Consider the following 18873-nt stretch of genomic DNA (forward strand, 5'->3'; position numbering starts at 1 on the left):
GGGCCCATAGTCTGTAGGAAGGAGGCTGGCTCTCAGGCCCATCCAGGAGTCCAAGGTTGAAAAACTTTTCTTATAGGTGGTTAAAACTATAGACATTTTAGTCTGTCTTCTTTCAGTGGTGTTTTAAACAGGTCCAAATCTCTTAAACAATCTCATCTGCCCTATGTCCTTAATCTATTCCAAAACGAGTTTACCCAAATCTTTAAATTCATACTATGAAGGATAATATTGGTCACTCAGCATTAATTATTGGCCAGTAGGTAGGAAAATTAAATTCTGATAAGAAAGAGCTTATAGGACTGTGGACTCCCCCCCGGCCCCCCCGTTCCTTAAAAAAAAACCTCTTAAGACCCACTTCTTTATGATTATTATTATGCCTACCAACTTAAGCCTTAACACCCTTTAGCTCACCTTTCCTAGTCCCTTCCTGCAATACTTATACTAGTGTGGCTGGTCCATCCCTAACAACGGCACTTTTACCTATTGTGTAAATACACCCTAAATCCGTCTAGACTGTAAGCTCGTTTGAGCAGGGCCCTCCTCACCTGTTGTTTCTGTATGTCATCTTGTTATGTTATATTGTTATGTCATGGGAACTTCTGAGTTCCGGCTACCCGGAGCCTACCCTTGCGGGACGAGGCAAGGACGCCTCACGCTCCCAACACTGCACTCAACACTGTTGCTCCCAACACTGAGGCAGGCGGCGGCGGTGGCGGCGACGGCAGCAGCGACGGTGGCAGCAGCGGCGGGGAGCGGAGGCATCCTGGATTTCTGTCGGTCAGGGGGGCCCAAGAGTTGCCGGGCGGTCATTTTCAGCAACCGCTCGGCACCCCTTGGGCCCCCCTGACTGGCAGAACTCCAGGGCCCGGTCGCAGTCGCGACCTCTGCGACCCTGGTAGTTCCGCCACTGTATGGAACTGCTGTTAAACTTTATTATACTGTTATTATACTGTTATTATACAGTTATTGTAATGAATATAAACCTTTCTTCGTTCATCCCTTTTACAGGTCCTTCTCTGTATATGAATCATTCATTATTACCAGTGAGAGATCACAGTGTGGAGATGCAGTCTCCAAGAATACCTGGCAGAAAGCGAGGACGCCCTCCACTTCATTCCAACCCCCTGAAAATGACAGTCCACAACCTCTACTCTGGGTCAGCAGGGTCCATACCAGCTGTGAAGATCCCTAAGAAGAGAGGCAGAAAGCCTGGCTTTAAGGTACTGCATCTTAATTCTCTTCATCCTGACATTTTCATTCTTCATTATTCATTAATCATTGGTAAGGTATTGTTTTGAAAGCTCTTTATTATACTTGTAACGTTCAACCAGTCATGATGAGACTCATGGTCCATGGTCATCATCTAAAAACAGCTTGCCCAGCCATGCTAATATTTCACATTTATTTGTCTAATGTACGGTAAATAATAAAGTAGCAATTCAGAATTCTGATGAGCTTACAAGACTAGTCAATATATTATACATCTCAATGGTCAAATACGATTTGGAGAAAAAAACACATAGGTACAAAAAATGTCTCTTTTTAGGGCTAAAATTATAACCAATATTTTGGGATCATATTCCCCGGTAATTTTTATGACATTTTTCCTGGAAACAATAATTCATGCCACTCTTCTCTCTTGGCTCCCTGTAGTGCAATTGGCCTATAGTTGTGATGCAGAGATTTTTAAAGGTGCTTATTTTGGTAAATGGATGCCTGTCTAGCCCCTGGAGCAAGATTGCCAGCTCCAATAGCTAATATCTGGAAAGTCAAACATAAAATGAACCATTGAAGTTGTTGAACATGCTTCAGAGGAAAGCACATCTGAGAGGTGCACTCTGATGATATGGATTAGATTCACAGGAATATTACTAAGCAGGCAGTCCACTGCAACCAGCCCTCCTGCTGTGAAAAATTATTTTCTGGCTTTCCTATGTCAAACTAGAACTGGGAGATATTGGGAAAAAAAATGAAAATGTTCTATTACTATCTGAGTCTTTTTTGGGGAATCGTTCAAGATCTCAAGTACCAGCAAAAACTGAAAACAAAGTAGTTTTCTTCTCGTGTTAATCTTTATTTTTCATGTATAAACTTATTTCTAAAAATTAAAAAGCAGATCTGTATAGCAGAGATCATTATTTTATTCACATAGTGTTATAAGTAAAGCTTCTTGAGTTTGTCAAGCCTTGGAGCAGAGCACTTCATAATTTGTGACATAAAGTTTCTCATCAACATGAACAATTAAAAGACATTCTGACAACTTCTAGGTTGCTGTCACACCAATAAACAATGCAAAAGGCTAACTTTAGATATTTTTTTCATATATTAGAACCTTGCTTTACAGTTTCTTTAAATGTTAAGACAATAGACCTATTTTAAGCCTGGAAGAACCAGGTCTATTTTACGCTACAGAACCAAAGCAATTTTTATGTGTTAGCTTTGTCTTTCTTGAACTGTTACTTTCGTGTTTCTCATATCTATAATATTGACAAAAGTATTGGGACACCTGACCATTACACCCACGGGGACTTTTATGACATTACATTCTAAATACATAGACATTAATATGTAGATGGTCTTCCTTAACAGCTTTCACTCTTCTAGGAAGAGTTTGTAGTGTTTCTGTGGGAATTTTTGCCCATTTATCCAGTACAGCATTTGTGAGGTCAGGCTTTGTGGCCGAGAAGGCCAGGCTTTCAATCTTCATCCCAAAGGTGTTCAATGGGGTTGAGGTCAGGGCTCCATGCAGGCCAGTCAAGTTCTTCTCACCAAAAACTCCTCCAACCATGTCTTTATGGACCTTGCTCTGTACACTGTGTCACAGTCATGCTAGAATAGAAAAGGGCCTTCCCGAAACTGATCCCACAAAGTTGAAAGCACAGCATTGTCCAAAATGTCTTGGTCTGCTGAAGTGGACATATCAAAACATTTTGGACAGGATGTATTACATTCTCTATTCACTATAATGAAAGCAAGATGGTACCCCTTGAACATTATATTTACTTTGATCTAAGTTAAGAGTGATAAATATGCAGTATGGCTACGCCTGCAGACAATCATGACCTTCACTGACGTTACAATATGACTTTAACCATACGTAAGTCTGGGCTAAGGAACCTTTAGAGCTCAGTAAAGACTTACACTGCAATATTAGTAACATACAACTCTGTATGTAAGTAAGAAAAATTACACTGAGATCATTTATATTAGAGCCTAGATTTTGCGCTACTTTGTTTTTACAATCGTGGATAATGTTTCAGTAAAAGCTCATGGAAAATTGGAACCTGCTAATTTCTGAAAAATACATACTTTCGACCATAACAGTGTCTTTGGATTTGGAAGACAATGTGGAATGACTATATGAATCCCAAAAAACTATTTAATACATAAACCGAGAAGTAACAAATACATGGATCAACCTCATAAAATGTTTTAAAGGGGTAGTCCACCGCATTTTTTTAAAAAAAAATGTCAGTGAAGCTACTTGTGTTTTCTTTACTCATCCCTATCTTAGTATCAAGTTAATAGTGTTTTAGTGAGAAGCACTGCTCATTTATTTCCCCAGTGGCTGCTTCCTCATTTCTATATGTGCACACTGGAAGAAAATGCACTTTAGGGCATAGATTCCCTGCATATAGATATACTATGCAGGGCAGGGTAAGGCTTTTTGTCTGTATGAAGCAGCCGTGTCAAGAAAAAAAATCACATCACTGTTCCTTTGAGCCACCCGTGTGTGCAGTAGATCAGATTCAGAGCATTTCTGCCAAGCAATGGTTTTAATGTAGTTTGTAAGCTTCTTTGGGCAGAGCCCTTCTAACAATTTGTTTCTGACAAAGTTGTTATCTGATGCACTATTTGATATGTCCTGTGTATATAGGGAATATTGCTGCAGAAGATGTAACAAGGAGTATACTTGTTTGCCACTGTTTGCAAGCCACTACACTAGAATTCATGTGATGGCCAATGCAAGGGTTAATATTTGAAGAGAAACAGAGCTGGATAATTTAGGAAGTTATAAATAATGGCCTGTTGTTATATGGCCTATTGTTATTAGAATGCCTGTACAAATATATTAAGACGTTTTGCTGTTGTGATACTAAAATATCTGCAGGTGATTATATTTTATTCAGAGATGCTACTCAGAATGCACAGCACATGCTCCGTGTAACCGATGAAAGACTTGGGTTGAAATAATTCTCTTCCACCAACAGCTGGCAGATAGGTGCCTTGCAGACAACAGTCAATAATTCTGCTGTCACATGACCAACGGCAGACACTCTATTTTCATGGTTCTATAATTGCAAAATACTTCCTGACTGCAGATATTGGTTGTCACAGAACACAAGGTTTGAAGATGGAGGGAGTATAAGAAGAAACATATTCTAGTGTCAGGCACCCCCCATTTTCCAGTAGAACCAGCAGCTTTATCTCTCCCAATTCCAATATCACTGAGTAGAAAAAAAGTCTGCTTGATAAATAGGTACAAACACATTTTACAAAAGCATTTGTTTATTTGGGGAAAAATCCCTAACACTTTTCACAACCCATTGTAATATCCATGTGCACTCTGTTCCCGACTAGCGTTTTTCCATAGTTGCTCTAATATTCAATTATGCTTATTTCATATTCTAAAGTACACTAACATAGAGGTGCTTTGGAATTCACATTCAAGAACTGTGACATCACACCTGCTAATAAACTACTGAGGAGCAGGGCCAGACTGGCAATCATGGGGCAGCCCTGGCACTTTAAGGCCAACAGCTGCGTGATGACATAATCGTGGCTGACAGCTGGATATGTGCGACCTCATACATACTCCTATCTTTTTACTCTTCCGTAGCTGCAGCACCCGATCTGCCGCTGGAGCCAGGTGGCCAGTCCAGGCCTGCTCAGGAGAATTTGGTTTCAGATCTAAAATGTGATTGATATTGTGCCTAATATTTTTTTTAATAATTTAAAAAGGCGCAACTTTATATAGGAAAATAACAGAGTAGAACGTATTCACGTATTAAAAAATAAAAGCAATGAGGTTTAAAGAGATAAGGGTCAGACAGATGTTCTTCATCCAAGGACCATAGGCCTGAATAGCCGGCATGATACTATGTCCATATATATGTATTGTGCTAATAGTAAAAATGTAAAACCCAGAAGTTTAAGTAGACTTTTGGGGCCAACCAAGTATCTGATCTTTGCACGCACTCTCAATACCACGTACCTAGGAAAGTGTAGAGCATCTACAGCTGCACTGACTACTCATTGCCGGTCAGTGAAGAGTGCTTTCGCCAAAGGACTTCCACACACACTCAGCTCCAGGGGCTTATATTCTGCTAAAGACATGGAAAGAAAAGCCCTTTCCTTTCCTGCGTGCTTACTTATTTTTTTTCTTTGCTTCTAATGTAATCCATCTGCTCCAGGTCTTCGCAGCTCGGGGAATTTCACTATGCTCACTTGATTAATTTTGCAAATTGTTTCTCCCTTTATAACACACACTCTGACAATTCTGGCTGTTATCAGCCTTTTCTAAATGTCACAAATTATTCAAACAGCTTATTAGAACTCATCATGAGTGGGGAAGCTGTGACACTCTCAGTGATTCCATCACCATGGTGACAAAGTTTAATCTCTTAAATCAACATCACTTCCCTTTACAGTTAATATTCTTCTTGCCTTCTTTATAATCAGAAATCCTTAGTCCCAAAAGTAGACTTGGCCAATTTCTCGACTCACAGTCTTCTTTTTTTCTTAAAAAAAAATTTTTTGTACTGTTTGACATTTTTATTAAGTAACAATATGCATTGAAATGTAAAGCAGGTTTAAGCAGCCTTTATTTAAGAATATACGCATGAGGTGCCTATGGTATTTCTCAATCATTGTCACTTTAATTCAGTATCATAATTCAATCTGAACTTACATCTGACGTAGACTTTGATAAATAGATACCGACCACTGATTGCTTAAAAGCATACTAAAAATATAGAAGAATATTTTTATTTAACTGCTCTTCAGTGTTAGATGTCAGGGGAGGCTGGCAACATTCAGCCAAGGAGTTGTGTTGATATACAGAAATTTCTGTCTATATAGAAATATAAAAAAAGGACTATAAATGTATGACTGGCTATTGAACAAAATGCCAATTTGCTAATTATAAAGTAATGATTTTCATATAGGAAACGCAACTGATCCGACTGCCTATAGTAGATAGTAGGGATTATTTGTGTTGAATCTGTGTCGATGAGTCCATTATTATTATTGCTGTCAGGATTCTAGGTGACAGTGAGTCTAATAGCACTTGTTTCATTCCTGCAAGTTTGTGTTTGCTCCCGAAGCTTTTTCCCCCAGCCATGCATTTAGCACAATTACACATCGGCCTGCTAGTGTGCCATACAGCCAAAGGGCCAGAAAAGTTCTGGGGTTCAAGTGAAGACAGGGGGACTCTAACATTAAGGAATAGTCATGTCGTAAAAAATGATTGTTTTGATTGTTGACATGATTGTTTCTTGAAGCTTCCCAAAGTTTGCAACCAATCTGGCTGAATGGTCTCAAAACCTATGTGGTTAAATTGAATACACAATGTAAATTCCAGGTAGTAAAATTGACCTTAATCAACAATAAAAAAAATTGCAGGAGATGTGTACAGAATAAGATAGCTTTAGGTTTTAAATATCTATAACCTAGTATCCTTACTACTTTTTATTAGAATACCATCTTTCTGAAGCAATCAAAGTGAACTGTAAAGACAAAAAGCGTGGTGTATCCAGTCGGGAACTGATAGCATTGTTTTCACTTATGTTTTAGTACATAAGAACTCCTGTACCACTGCTCACCTTACCTGTAGCGAACCCGAAACGTTGTTTCTCTCTGCATGCCCTCACTCTAAATCTTCAAGCATTGCATCTTCGGAGTGTGAGTATCTGACTTTTATTAAGGATACACCAACCTTTTGTCTTTACATGGGACCTTCTCTCATTTTAGCGGTTTCTGGGGAATGGCTAGTCAGCAGGATCAACTTTTCTTTAGGTTGTTGTTTGTAGGTCATTTTATCCAGTGCTATGGAAGAAAATGCACGTAATTAATCAAATAGACGCATTGAGCAAAAAAAAAAGAGAATTGAGGTGTGAAGTTAGGATGGGGATCTCTTCATTTTGCGGCCTGCACAGCCTCCCGCTCAGAGATGGTCCTCCTGTGGGAGAAGACAAGCAAATATTTTTTTTTAATATCTACTCATGTGACCGATAGAATGTATAGATCATGTTCATAAGTATTAACTACAAGTCATAACTAAGAACTTAAGGTTTGGCCCTTAGTCTTAGAGTTTTTGCACTAATATCAGGGTATTGAGGTAACAGTTCCCCTTCGAGCCTCTGTGTGAGTAATACTTTGCTTCAATCTATATTAATACAGATCTAATCAGAAATGTGAGGTAATAAAATCATTTTGGATTTTACTATGCATTGTACTAACCTGGCATATGTTTGGTCCATGGGGACTGGTGTTACCCAGCTGTGAACTACCTCAGTATGTGCTATAACACGGACTAAATGTTATCAGTCATTGTCACCCATTGCCTGGTACAGATGTATTTATGTTTACTATTTACCTTGTGTTTTACAGCTGAAGTCCCGGGTTGTTATGACCCCGCTAGCTATCTCTCCACCGCGTAGCACCCCAGAGCCTGATATTAGCTCTATTCCCCAGGATGCAGCCACCGTACCCAACTCTGCGGTCCCACAGGCTCTTACAGGTATGTAGAACAGATTCATACAAAAAAGCCTTGAATCACCCCAAGCTGTTTCTTTTTTATAACTACCCAACAGAAATGCCAAGGGGCTTCTGGGGGCTTTAGTCCCCAATACTACAACCATGCCTGATAGCTGACTGCATAGGTTTCCTAGACTCCAACTCCTAATATTCAGATTGTCCCCATTGATATAGGAAGGAGAACTGTAAAGCTCTTATATCTCATATATTTATTCCCCTTTTAGTCTCTATCATATGGTCATCAATTCAGTCTTCTAATTGTTATGTTCTACCATTTAGCAGTGTGTACACAAGCAGATCACTTTATTGCCACATTTCTGCCCCCCCCCACACACATGTTGACCAAAACTAATAATAATTTCATGAAAATTCTGGAGCAAAATGTTGGTTTTAGTTGTTGCCCCTTGAAAAAAAGCTATTATTGAATTAAATTAAAAATTAAATGACATAACATATTCTATGTATTTATAACATGTTTTTACATTTTTATAACATATGGATGTACTTTTAATTTTCAGTTTGTATTTACGTGAACAAGCAAGCAAATACAGGCCCATATCTTGACAGAAAGAAGGTTCAGCAGCTGCCTGATCACTTTGGGCCTGAGAGACCCTCTATGGTGCTACAGCAAGCAGTGCAAGCCTGTATCGATTGTGCTCATCAGCAGAAGAGTGTTTTCTCCCTGGTAAAGCAAGGATATGGAGGGGAAATGGTGTCAGGTAAAGGAGACTTATATCCTTTTTTCATACTACAAATGGTATCCACAAGATGTATCTAGAGCATTAATTAAAACATCACAGAAGCTTTTAAGAAATCAGTTTTGTGGCAATTCCTTCTCAGTTCCAGTTTTTGCATCACATGGCAAAGAACAATTCCCGGAAAAATTGTAAATGAAACTATCGAACAAATAGTTTTGAGAATGACTTGATACTATAATGTTTCTAAAGTGTCATTTAGTGTTCAAATCAGCAGAATAAGTAGACTTTTGTTGAGGATTTTTCAAAAATTCACTTTAATAGTCAAAAGCATATGATCATAGTGGAGGGGTAAGGAGAACAGAGTTTGCAGATTAGGGGTTAGAAGGAAGGATAGAAGTAAGAGGGGAAAGGAAAGTTAAATAGCCAAAGGAATGGAGATCAGAAAAAATGGTAAATGGTAAAAGAAGTAAAACAGGAGTGAAAGAAAAGAGGAGAAAAAATCAACAGAAAACGGTGTCGTGAAAAAACAAGAAAACAAACAGACGGGGAAATAGAAAGAGAACAGGGTGTATACAAATACTGCAGGGTGTGAGATTAAGAAAATAATGCAAGAAAAATAAAAATGGTGTGTAATGAGAAGGAGGCGTTTTCCCCTATTTTTTTCATGTTCCTTGCATCTATAAAAATGTATCTGCATATAATGTTTATTTAGTTTACATTGCGCCTTCTAAATGTTATAATGTTAATTTAAGGATAAAACTCTATTGGACAAGGAATAACAAATTGATGCAACGTCAAAGCAAATGCTCGAGGCAGATATGCAGGATAATATTCTGTCGTAACCAATCTGTCATATGGACACAATAACAGGTTAAATCCCTTGGATAGTATATGACCTTATTGTCAATATCTTATATTGCTCCTCGCAAGTCCTACAGAACTCTGCTGAACAATCAAGGTCGTTGCTAGAAGAAGCCACAGGGCAACAAAGAAAATAAAGGTGATGATAAAACCAGATGTCTGGAAAATGAAAGGACATTTATGTAGAGAATAAAATTGCTACAAATAAGCTTTATAAAATTACGCATCCATTTCTGACTTTGTAGGAGCTGAAATAATTAGTAAGCTGTCTGCTTCACAAAGGGAATTAATTAGCACAAGGAAAGATCTAGTGAGTACAATACCTGATGACAAAGCTATGAATACCTTGGTGGATTGCTGTGCCTAACCTGATGTATCATTATTCATAGCAATTTATGACACTATCAATGACTGTCATGCGCTACAGAAATGTACCATGGCAGATAGATTGCCTGAGATTGAGAAAAATAATTGGAATTAGAGGAACAAAGTGCCCTGTTCATGGGAAAAGAAATAAGACATTTATATGTATATGAACAGAATGAAAAGTTTCTATGTTTTTTCCCTAAGATTAAATCTTTTTCATAGCCAGCATTTCCTCCATAAAACAGTCAGTGCATCAGGCAAAGCATGGCCTAGAGACAGAATGCCTCACAGATTCACATATAGGCAAGGAGATAAATTCCATACGTTTGTCACTGTAGAACAATATTGCTACAAAGTCCCCAAATCACAAGCTGAAATCTCTCTATTATGTCAAGGCTTTGTACTAGGCGCTCTTGTAGGGTTGGCATCAGTGTCCAAGTTGTTTCCTTTCAGAAAGAGATCTGGATAAGGCATTGATGTTGCCGTGACATATTTCAAGGATCTGGCATATGAAATTATATGGATTATTGGTTACAAGACATCTTCACTGAGATCTGTATAAAAAATAACTGTACTGGCGTCCTGCTGAATTATGCAAATACTGCCATGTGCACACAACTTGCCGGGGCTTCCATTATCAACAGAGTGAACAAATAGGCAAACTGTCAGGTCAGTGCACATGTGCACTTTACTGACATGCCCCTTCCATTGTACCCATGCCCCCCTTAGGAAAGGTTGACACAAGTTATGCCCCTTGCACCCCTTCCAGCATGCCTTAGACCCCTATGTACATTGCCTATATAGTAAGCCCAGCCTGGCCCTGAGGCCATGGCCCATGTTGTCTACTTTTAGGTTCATTACAAACATTGTAATGCAAAAAAACAATCACTGCTCATTTTTGGTAGCAATGAAAATGTAGATTCTTTTCTTTCAGTTTCTGCTTCATTTGAGGGTAAGCAGCACCTCCTCAGCCTTCCTGTGGTGAACAGCATAGGCTATGTCCTGCGCTTCTTGAAGAAGCTTTGCCGCAGCCTAATTTGTGACAATCTGTTCAGTAACCAGCCGTTTGTGCAGTACAGCACCACATCAGATAACCCTAAGGAGTACGATACTGGGAGGATGGAGTCAGGTAAGCAGCATATTTGTTTTATCATAATAGCATCAGCAATAACGTCACCAAAATTAAATGATTAAAAAAGTGTTGTAGTCCATCAAGATAAACCCTTCCAAGTACCCACATTGCCGCAGGAGAAAGAAAGAAAAAAGCCTAATAAAATTTCAGAACTTTTGGCTGTTCGACATGAATCATCACCATAAAGCAATAATATCCCTTACTCATAAAGTCAGAAAACAGCAAAATAATATACTTCTAATACATGTAGCAGAGGTGTCTGTAAACCAAAAAATGAGCACTTTGTAGGATATTATTATAAAGCCACGCACAAATATATAACCCAAAAGGATAAAACAATTGGGTGGCATAAGTCTAACTGATGGGTCACCCCTGAAGACAGTTGAACGTACGTTCAGTGTCCTTTTCTAGGAGGACCCAAAACTGTCCCTTTTTTAAAAGGGTATTTGAAGAGGGTGATGAAGTGAATCAGCTTACAACACATGCTTTGCTGATTACCTTTGGTGTATGATGGTTGTGAACCGTTTTCCAGTCTTCTGTTTTTATATAACTTCAACGGAGGTTGTCTACGCATAACCTTTTTCTGATAGAAATACTGGGGCAACCTTGAAAGAAATAAAATAAAACAAAATGACGTGAATAAAACTATTATCATTAACTGGAAATGATTCAAATTACATACCAGACAAAACTCCCACCCAGTTACATTTTTGGTCCTGAAGTCAAAAAACAGTAGTGCAGTTCAGCAGACGTTCAACATGATCGCTAATAGAGTAACAGTGGGCAAAAACCTTTTTTCAGTTGTGAGTCAAAATATTCTTGGACAGTTAAAACAACAATAATGTAATGATTATTGTAAGTTGCCACGATGATTATGGGTCCTTTAATAAATGATTCTTTTAACGTGCATTTATTGCTCACATGCTTACATCTGAGTGACAACACGTAAGTGCAGTTCAGCTGTATCTGTGCAGATACTTTAATTAAATGGTTAAATAGGCCGATAGGTAAAATATTAATGTTATTATAATGAATTTCCGGTTATACATCCCATATACTACTTGGTTACTTTATATGTTCTGTTCAGCAACATGTAAAATACATATGTGTTGTGAAACAATAACACAGGTGTTGATACGAATGTGCTCGGGAGAGAATATATTAAAATTTTCAGTCTCTTAATGAGGAAAAATTCAAACTGATTGATAATATAAAACAATTTACTTCCTTTTTTTGTCTGTTTCTCTTTGTTTCTAATAACTACAAATGTCTATTTATTTTAAATTATTATTATTATTTTTTTTAGTATGAAAGCAGTAGCTTTGTTTATGTCCTTCCATATAATGTTAATTTTGTAGTAAACAGGATTCTGTTAGGCCCTTTCCCTTCCGTTGGAAGGTATTAAGTTCATGTTAGATTTCTTTAACACTCTGATTTTATAGAAACTTAAGTGTTGTTTCTGGGAATCAAAATGAGGTAAAAACCTAATTCTGTGTTGCATTTGTGAATGTCGTTCTGCCACAGTAGGGCCTGCTTGCATATAAAATGTGTTCCCGAGTGCATTAACAGCATCCAGTTGCTTGACGGCTGTTTGAGAAATAGAGCATAAAATGGTTTGCTGATGTGACATAGCTACATTCCAGCAGTCAGCTTTATATTATCATTCTCCATATGTTGATACATTTGATATTCCATTACTTGTACTTAGACTGCTGGCCTACGAGGGGTTTTTATTGACTCATTACCTGTTTAGTTTGTTAAATGCATGGCCATATGGTGTTGTACATTAGCTTTTGTCTCTCAAGCAGGAGCTTCACCAACTATCACATATGCTTTTATAGGACTTTTGAAATCATTCAGAAAACCGCACATAAGCAAGTCTGAAGCCGGGTGAAATCAGGACATCTGAAGGCGCAGCTGAGCTCTGTAAAATGCGTTCTCTACTAGGAAACCCCTTACTCAACAAACATTATGTATTAGTGTTGAATACATAAGGTTTGTGTAGCTGAGGATAGATCACAGATATACAACTGTGACATGCAGTAGTGTGTTCTGGTACAATAGTCACTTAAAGGACTGTTGTATGACAACATCCTACTGCATGAGACCATTCAACCTTTTTATGTGTCCTGTTTAAAATGCGTAACCAATTCTCCATGTGTTCAGCACTAGTGAAACTTGCATCTGATGTATATCCAATGTTTAAGTATTCATGCAGCTGCCATTCTCTCAGCAGAAACTGTGATACCCGAGGATTATCTGGTTGATCCTGTGAATACAAAGAGATACAGCATGGATCCCTCTGATTCAGCCTTTAATTATATGGGTTCCTTGTACCCTATGAGACAGAACTCAGGAGATGGACGTCTTGGATCTGGAGGAGGCTCTTCTTCATCCTGCAGCCATGGTTCTAACCGAATGTCATCAGGAGGACCCTCCTCTGGCAACTTAAGACGACAGGCGGCTAGCCCTACCAGAAATGGATCATACCTTGAGGGAAACAGAAGTGGTAACCTTTATATAATTCTACCTCCTTCCAAAATTCGCTGAGACCCACTTTGTACAAACTAGTGCTATAGTGTTCCCTTATTGTTTGTATTATTTTTTATGTCATTGTTTTAAAAGTCATAGGTTAAAGTTTGTGTTGGGAAATAGTATTAGGTAAAAACGTAACCCCCAGTCACATAGTTGGACCTACCAGCCAAATGAGTGCTTACCTGGATTTTTATCTTTTAAAGAAAAGAGGGAAATGCCCATAAGCTGACTTTATCTCAACTTCTGCCCAGACTTTTGCCCAATCAACCAGCTGGCAAATTAGAAATCACTTGACCTGAAGTGGCTTTAATCCCAGGAAAAGATTTCTGAGAAGACTCATATTTCAGTATTCTGGCAAGATTTAAAATATATTTATAATTGTGAAGAAAGTAGCTTGTTTGGAGGCGAACTATGTTTTTTATTTGTTAGTTAATGTAGGGAGAGCAAAAATTCACAGCTGATCCAAGCCATGTTTTTTCCTCACAGCCTCCAGTCCATCCCCTGAAAACCAGGAGCCAAACAGGCCAGCAAGCAAAGACCCTTCCAGCTGGAGCGTTGAGGATGTTGTGTGGTTTGTGAAGGATGCTGATCCGCAAGCTTTAGGCCCTCATGTTGACCTTTTCAGAAAACATGTAAGTGGTAATATTGTGTGTTCTCTTACTGAATGTTCTTGGAACAATACAAAAAAATCACCCTGTTCAATCTTAGGGAATGGTATACACATATGTTGGGTTTTACATAGCCCATTTTAATCTAGAAATGTTATTTAGTAAATAGAAGCACAGAATGTGAAAAGGGTGACAGATCATCTTAACCGTGAACGTAATACCTTGGAGGAGATGATCTATTCAGGCCCTTGGTTTATGTTTTTTTCTAAAGAGATAGCTTGGTTGACAATGCAGCACTACCATCCATCATGTTTTCATGTTTCCCATCATTTTTTGAGACATTGCTTTTGGCATTTGTGACACACAAGGCTTTATTCAATGAGCTGTCTAAAATCTAGATAATGAACAAAGAATGAATGCTACAACCAAATTCACAAGGAAGAAATTCAACTCTCAAGGCACTTAGTCAAGTAACAAGTGCTAAGCACTCAAACAGGTTTAGCAGCGTGACTTTTCTCCTCCCGAACGATTCAATTTAAAATCTCCAATTTAAAGTCACTGCTTGTCTAGGCAGATCAAAGCAAACTTCTGGACAGCCATTTAAGATCACAGTAATTAAATACCGTATTTGCTCGATTATAAGACGACCCCGATTATAAGACGACCCCCCAAAATCAAAATATTAATTTAGGAAAAAAACAAAAAGCCTGAATATAAGACTACCCTATAGGGAAAAAGTTTTACCAGTAAATATTAATGTAAATTATTTTCATGTTTAATAAAAGCTATGATTGAGAAAAATATATTTTTAAAATTTCCTTTTATTTGCCAACCTGCCCCCCCCAGTTATGCCACTCTGCCCCCAGAAATGCTTTATACCCCCCTATTTGCCACTCTGCCCCATGATATGCCTTATACCCCTGTATGCCACTCTGGCATATAGGGGGTTAAAAGGCATATCATGGGGCTGAGTGGCATATAGGGGGGTATAAAGCATTTCTGGAGGTATATAGGCATATCATGGGGCTGAGTGGCATATAGGGGGTTAAAATGCATTTCTGGAGGTCCAGAAATGCATTTTAACCCCCTATATGCCACTCAGCCCCATGATATGCCTTTTAACCCAGCATGTACTGGCTGCCTTGGCTTGATAGGAGTGTGATTGCTGTTAGCAGTTTGATATATATATATATATATCAAACTGCTAACAGCAATCACACTCCTATCAAGCCAAGGCAGCCAGTACATGCTGGAACCTGGGGATGATAGCAGTGGGATTACAGCCTCCATATGCCATGCTACAACCCCCACCCCCCTTACACATCCATGCTATCACACACACACTCACACTCATTCACAAACATTTAAATACTCATCCATTCCCTTAATCACACATACTTCACACATACTCAAAAACCCTCCCCCACCCCCTCACCTGAACTGCAGATCTCCCACTCGCAGACTTCTGCAGGGGACCGGCTGTAGCAACTTCTCTGGCCCCGCCCTCAGAGGAGGGAGGGGGGAGATAGAGTTCTGTGAGGACGCTGCAAGCTTCCTGCCCTGCTTCTAACAGAAGAGACGCTGCTCGCGACCGGTAAGCAGCATGGCGCCAGCGTTTTTTTGGGGTCTGATTAGAAGACGACCCCGATTATAAGACGAGGGGTATTTTTCAGAGCATTTGCTCTGGAAAAAACCTCGTCTTATAATCGAGCAAATACGGTAATTAGAATCAGTTAAGATACATTAAAATGTGTCCAAATCCTCTTGATACCAACTGAAACAGACACAAGACAAAGTAATAATAAATAATGAAAGTAATAATAAATATATAAACAACAGCAAAAAGGCCTTTGAATTAGTAAAAAAAAATAAGAAGTGATATTAAGAGAAAGAAAACATTTAAGACCATTCTACAGACATCAATTAAAGGGCAAAGTAACACTACTCTAATCTGTATTGCATTACAATGCTGGTACATATTAAAATTTAATCTGGCAACAAAAAGGTTAAATTGCCTGTGTTAAAGTGTTTTATATTTTAATGATACAGTAAATTAGCTTATTTAATTTACTTTCTGTACATCGACAAAATCTGCCTAAAATGTATCGTTTTATGCATTTTCTACAGACTCATTGAATCACTTTCTTATCATGTCACCACTAGCTTTCATTGTAGCATTTTTTAGCAGATTAAAAAAAAATTTGTATAGTTTTTGTTTTTCTAAACCACGAAAGTGCACCAGAGGAATAAGAAGGATGTTTTGTCTATGTAAATGTGTTTTTGATGGCCACCATGTATTAATTCACTATATGCTCACTTATATGGGCTCTGACTAAGGATTTTTATCAAATATATGTGTGCGTGTAAATACGCTATGGTAGGTTGGGGCTTTTATGAAATATATGTAGTTTCTTTCATTACTTGGTTCTGCATACACTGGTAATTAATGAAGGAAAATGCATTCTGTTTGCTCTGGACTTGTACCACTTTTACATGTAATGTGATTTCTCGTTTGCATTAAATTAGCCACTTAGGAATAGCTTAACTTGTCCTAAAATATTGGCTTTCTTTTTAGGTAAAGTGCCAGCAATTTATATGGTAACGTTTTTCTCATCGTTGGACATAGTAATTTATATGATAATAAAGTAGATTGCGGCATTGTATTATGTCCACTTGTATCTGCAAAGTGAGCTTCTAAATTGATTCTGGTTTTTTCCCTACTGTATCCATCTGCTTAATATTCTCACTCTTCCCAACAGGAGATTGATGGCAATGCCTTGTTGCTGCTGAGGAGCGACATGGTCATGAAATATTTGGGACTAAAACTAGGGCCTGCCCTGAAGCTGTGCTATCATATTGATAAGCTGAAACAAGTCAAGTTCTGACATTGCTGTCATATAAATATGGTACTTTAAAACAGTAGAGGTTGCCTTATTAAGAAAAAAGGCCATCCAACCATTTTGCATAAGCTTGCCTTTTATAAAATACTTTTTTTTTCTTCATATTCTGAATTTACTGGAAATCCTTGCAATCAATTGCACTGAATGTGGATGACATTACCATAGTCTTTAATAAGTGGCAACTGTGATGACTTGCCAAATGCTAAACCATCACAGTCAGTGTTCTCAACCGCTTTTTTGGCAAGTATCACCAACAAACCTGCTATCTGGCCCATTATTGGTGTGTAACATGTAGCTTGCGATTATGATGTCACCAACCATATTGTGATACCAGGGACTTTCCCAGGGATGCTGGAGCTCTTCCATTTATGCTCCCAATTGGGATGTGGAGCTAAGTCTGGGAGGCTCACCAGCTGTCCATGGGGTGGGAACAGCACCAAAAAAATGGAGGCACAAAGCGAGCAGCGCCAAACGTCACTCCTTCTGCTCTGGGGGGTTATATAGTTTTAACATTCAGTCTCTCTGTACATGCACATACAAGTACGCGTAGCATTACCACTTTCGGATTGCAGATAAAACTTCCTCTTAACTAAACGTTATCAAACAGGTCAGAAGGTTGAGATGGACCTTTTAGTAGTGATCAAATCCTGTGCGTATAGCTGTTATCATTTACAACATTTAGGTGTTTATTGTACAAAGTGGAATGTATGTCTGTGGTTCCTGCGGTTAGTTTTATACTGTGAAAATAATGTTTTCAGCAGTGTGTTACCTCTTTGGTAGGTTATCAAAGGTTTGTTCTAAAATTCACAATAACAACATGGCATTTGGGTCCAGTAAAGTATTCAATTCTTCTAGTGTAATTGCCATTAAATATGTGTGGTTTTATTTTGAACTTAATAATCCATAGTGTTGGAAATTCAGTTTAATATATATATATATATATATATATATATATCCTAATATGGTTTATGGTGGGGAAGAATAGCAAATTCACTTTATGATGCTCTCTGATATAGAAAACACTTTACTTTCCTGTGACATTTTCTTCTACAACAGTCACACAAGAGAAGCCATTCCTGCTGGAAACCACTGATCTATCAGCCTGTAGTATGATAAGTATTAATAAAAATGAATACCATTAACTAGTGTAGTATGCATTTTTAGCCATATAGTTCTAAATGTAGAGCAGTCACCATGGAAACTAGTGGTTTCTGTTTATTTGTTCAACTTGGCCCACAGCTTCTCTTGTGATTCATGGATCTATACTGCTTGCTGTGGCCTATGGCGATGTACACACATTCTGTGTTATCTTGGAGTTAACCCCTCTGTGTTAAGCATTAAGATCACCGTCAGAAATATTCCAACAATTCCTTCTTATGATAACACTAGATATAATCTTTGCATAAACTGCTGTAGAAATTCTTCCTTGGTGGGACAATTTTACCTTCTGCAAACAGCGGTAGAACTTTTATAACAGTCGATTTCCTGTCTTGGCGCTATATCCGCTTCTCCCTACGCATTCAAAGGCAGCCTGAACAAACAGGTTCCCATCAAACCTAACAAAAGGCGATAAATAACATAAATCACAAATAATCATCCAAGTCAGGGTGAATATGAAGTTAAGATGGCTGCTGCCATGGTATATACTTACGTAAGCTTGTAATACATATACAGTTGGGTTGGCCCCTGTCTAATTTTCTGCATTTTTTGCATACTTTAACATGATTTTGGTAGGCTTGTTATATGTCTATATTTTTTACATGTTTAATTTATTGTATTTGACTGTAATGTTTTTTAAAAAATAGAGTTTTAATGCTATCAAGTATCCTAGCTTGTAGGAGGTCTAATAGGAAAAGAAAGTTGGCCACCCTGTGTAGCCTTATTTTCGGATGTATATTTGGTAGTATGTGTCAGAATTTTTTAAACAATTTTTTAAATGCTAGAGGTCCCACCCCACCAGGCCACACATAATGTTTCTGTTAAGAAACACTAGTCTGGCCTGCTGAGCTTCACAC

General features: G+C 38.2%; 1 protein-coding gene across 3 annotated transcripts; it reads left to right on the plus strand.

Annotated features, from left to right (window-relative positions):
* The first annotated feature begins 1012 nt into the window (after positions 1–1012).
* On the plus strand, positions 1013–17109 carry SCML4 (Scm polycomb group protein like 4). 3 transcript variants are annotated; one of them, XM_053460668.1, is made up of 8 exons: positions 1013–1220; positions 6796–6903; positions 7612–7741; positions 8277–8477; positions 10618–10812; positions 13052–13324; positions 13837–13982; positions 16718–17109. In XM_053460668.1, exons 1-8 carry the CDS (start codon positions 1023–1025, stop codon positions 16841–16843), a joined length of 1377 nt encoding a protein of 458 aa, XP_053316643.1. In that variant the 5' UTR covers positions 1013–1022; the 3' UTR covers positions 16844–17109. The 3 variants fall into 3 exon arrangements, with proteins under 3 accessions (XP_053316643.1, XP_053316641.1, XP_053316642.1); XM_053460666.1 differs by lacking the exon at positions 6796–6903 and having other exon boundaries at positions 13049–13324; XM_053460667.1 differs by lacking the exon at positions 6796–6903.
* Positions 17110–18873: the final 1764 nt, after the last annotated feature.

This window comes from Spea bombifrons, chromosome 3 (genome assembly GCF_027358695.1).
Source record: "Spea bombifrons isolate aSpeBom1 chromosome 3, aSpeBom1.2.pri, whole genome shotgun sequence".
In the NCBI taxonomy this organism is placed as follows: domain Eukaryota; kingdom Metazoa; phylum Chordata; class Amphibia; order Anura; family Pelobatidae; genus Spea; species Spea bombifrons.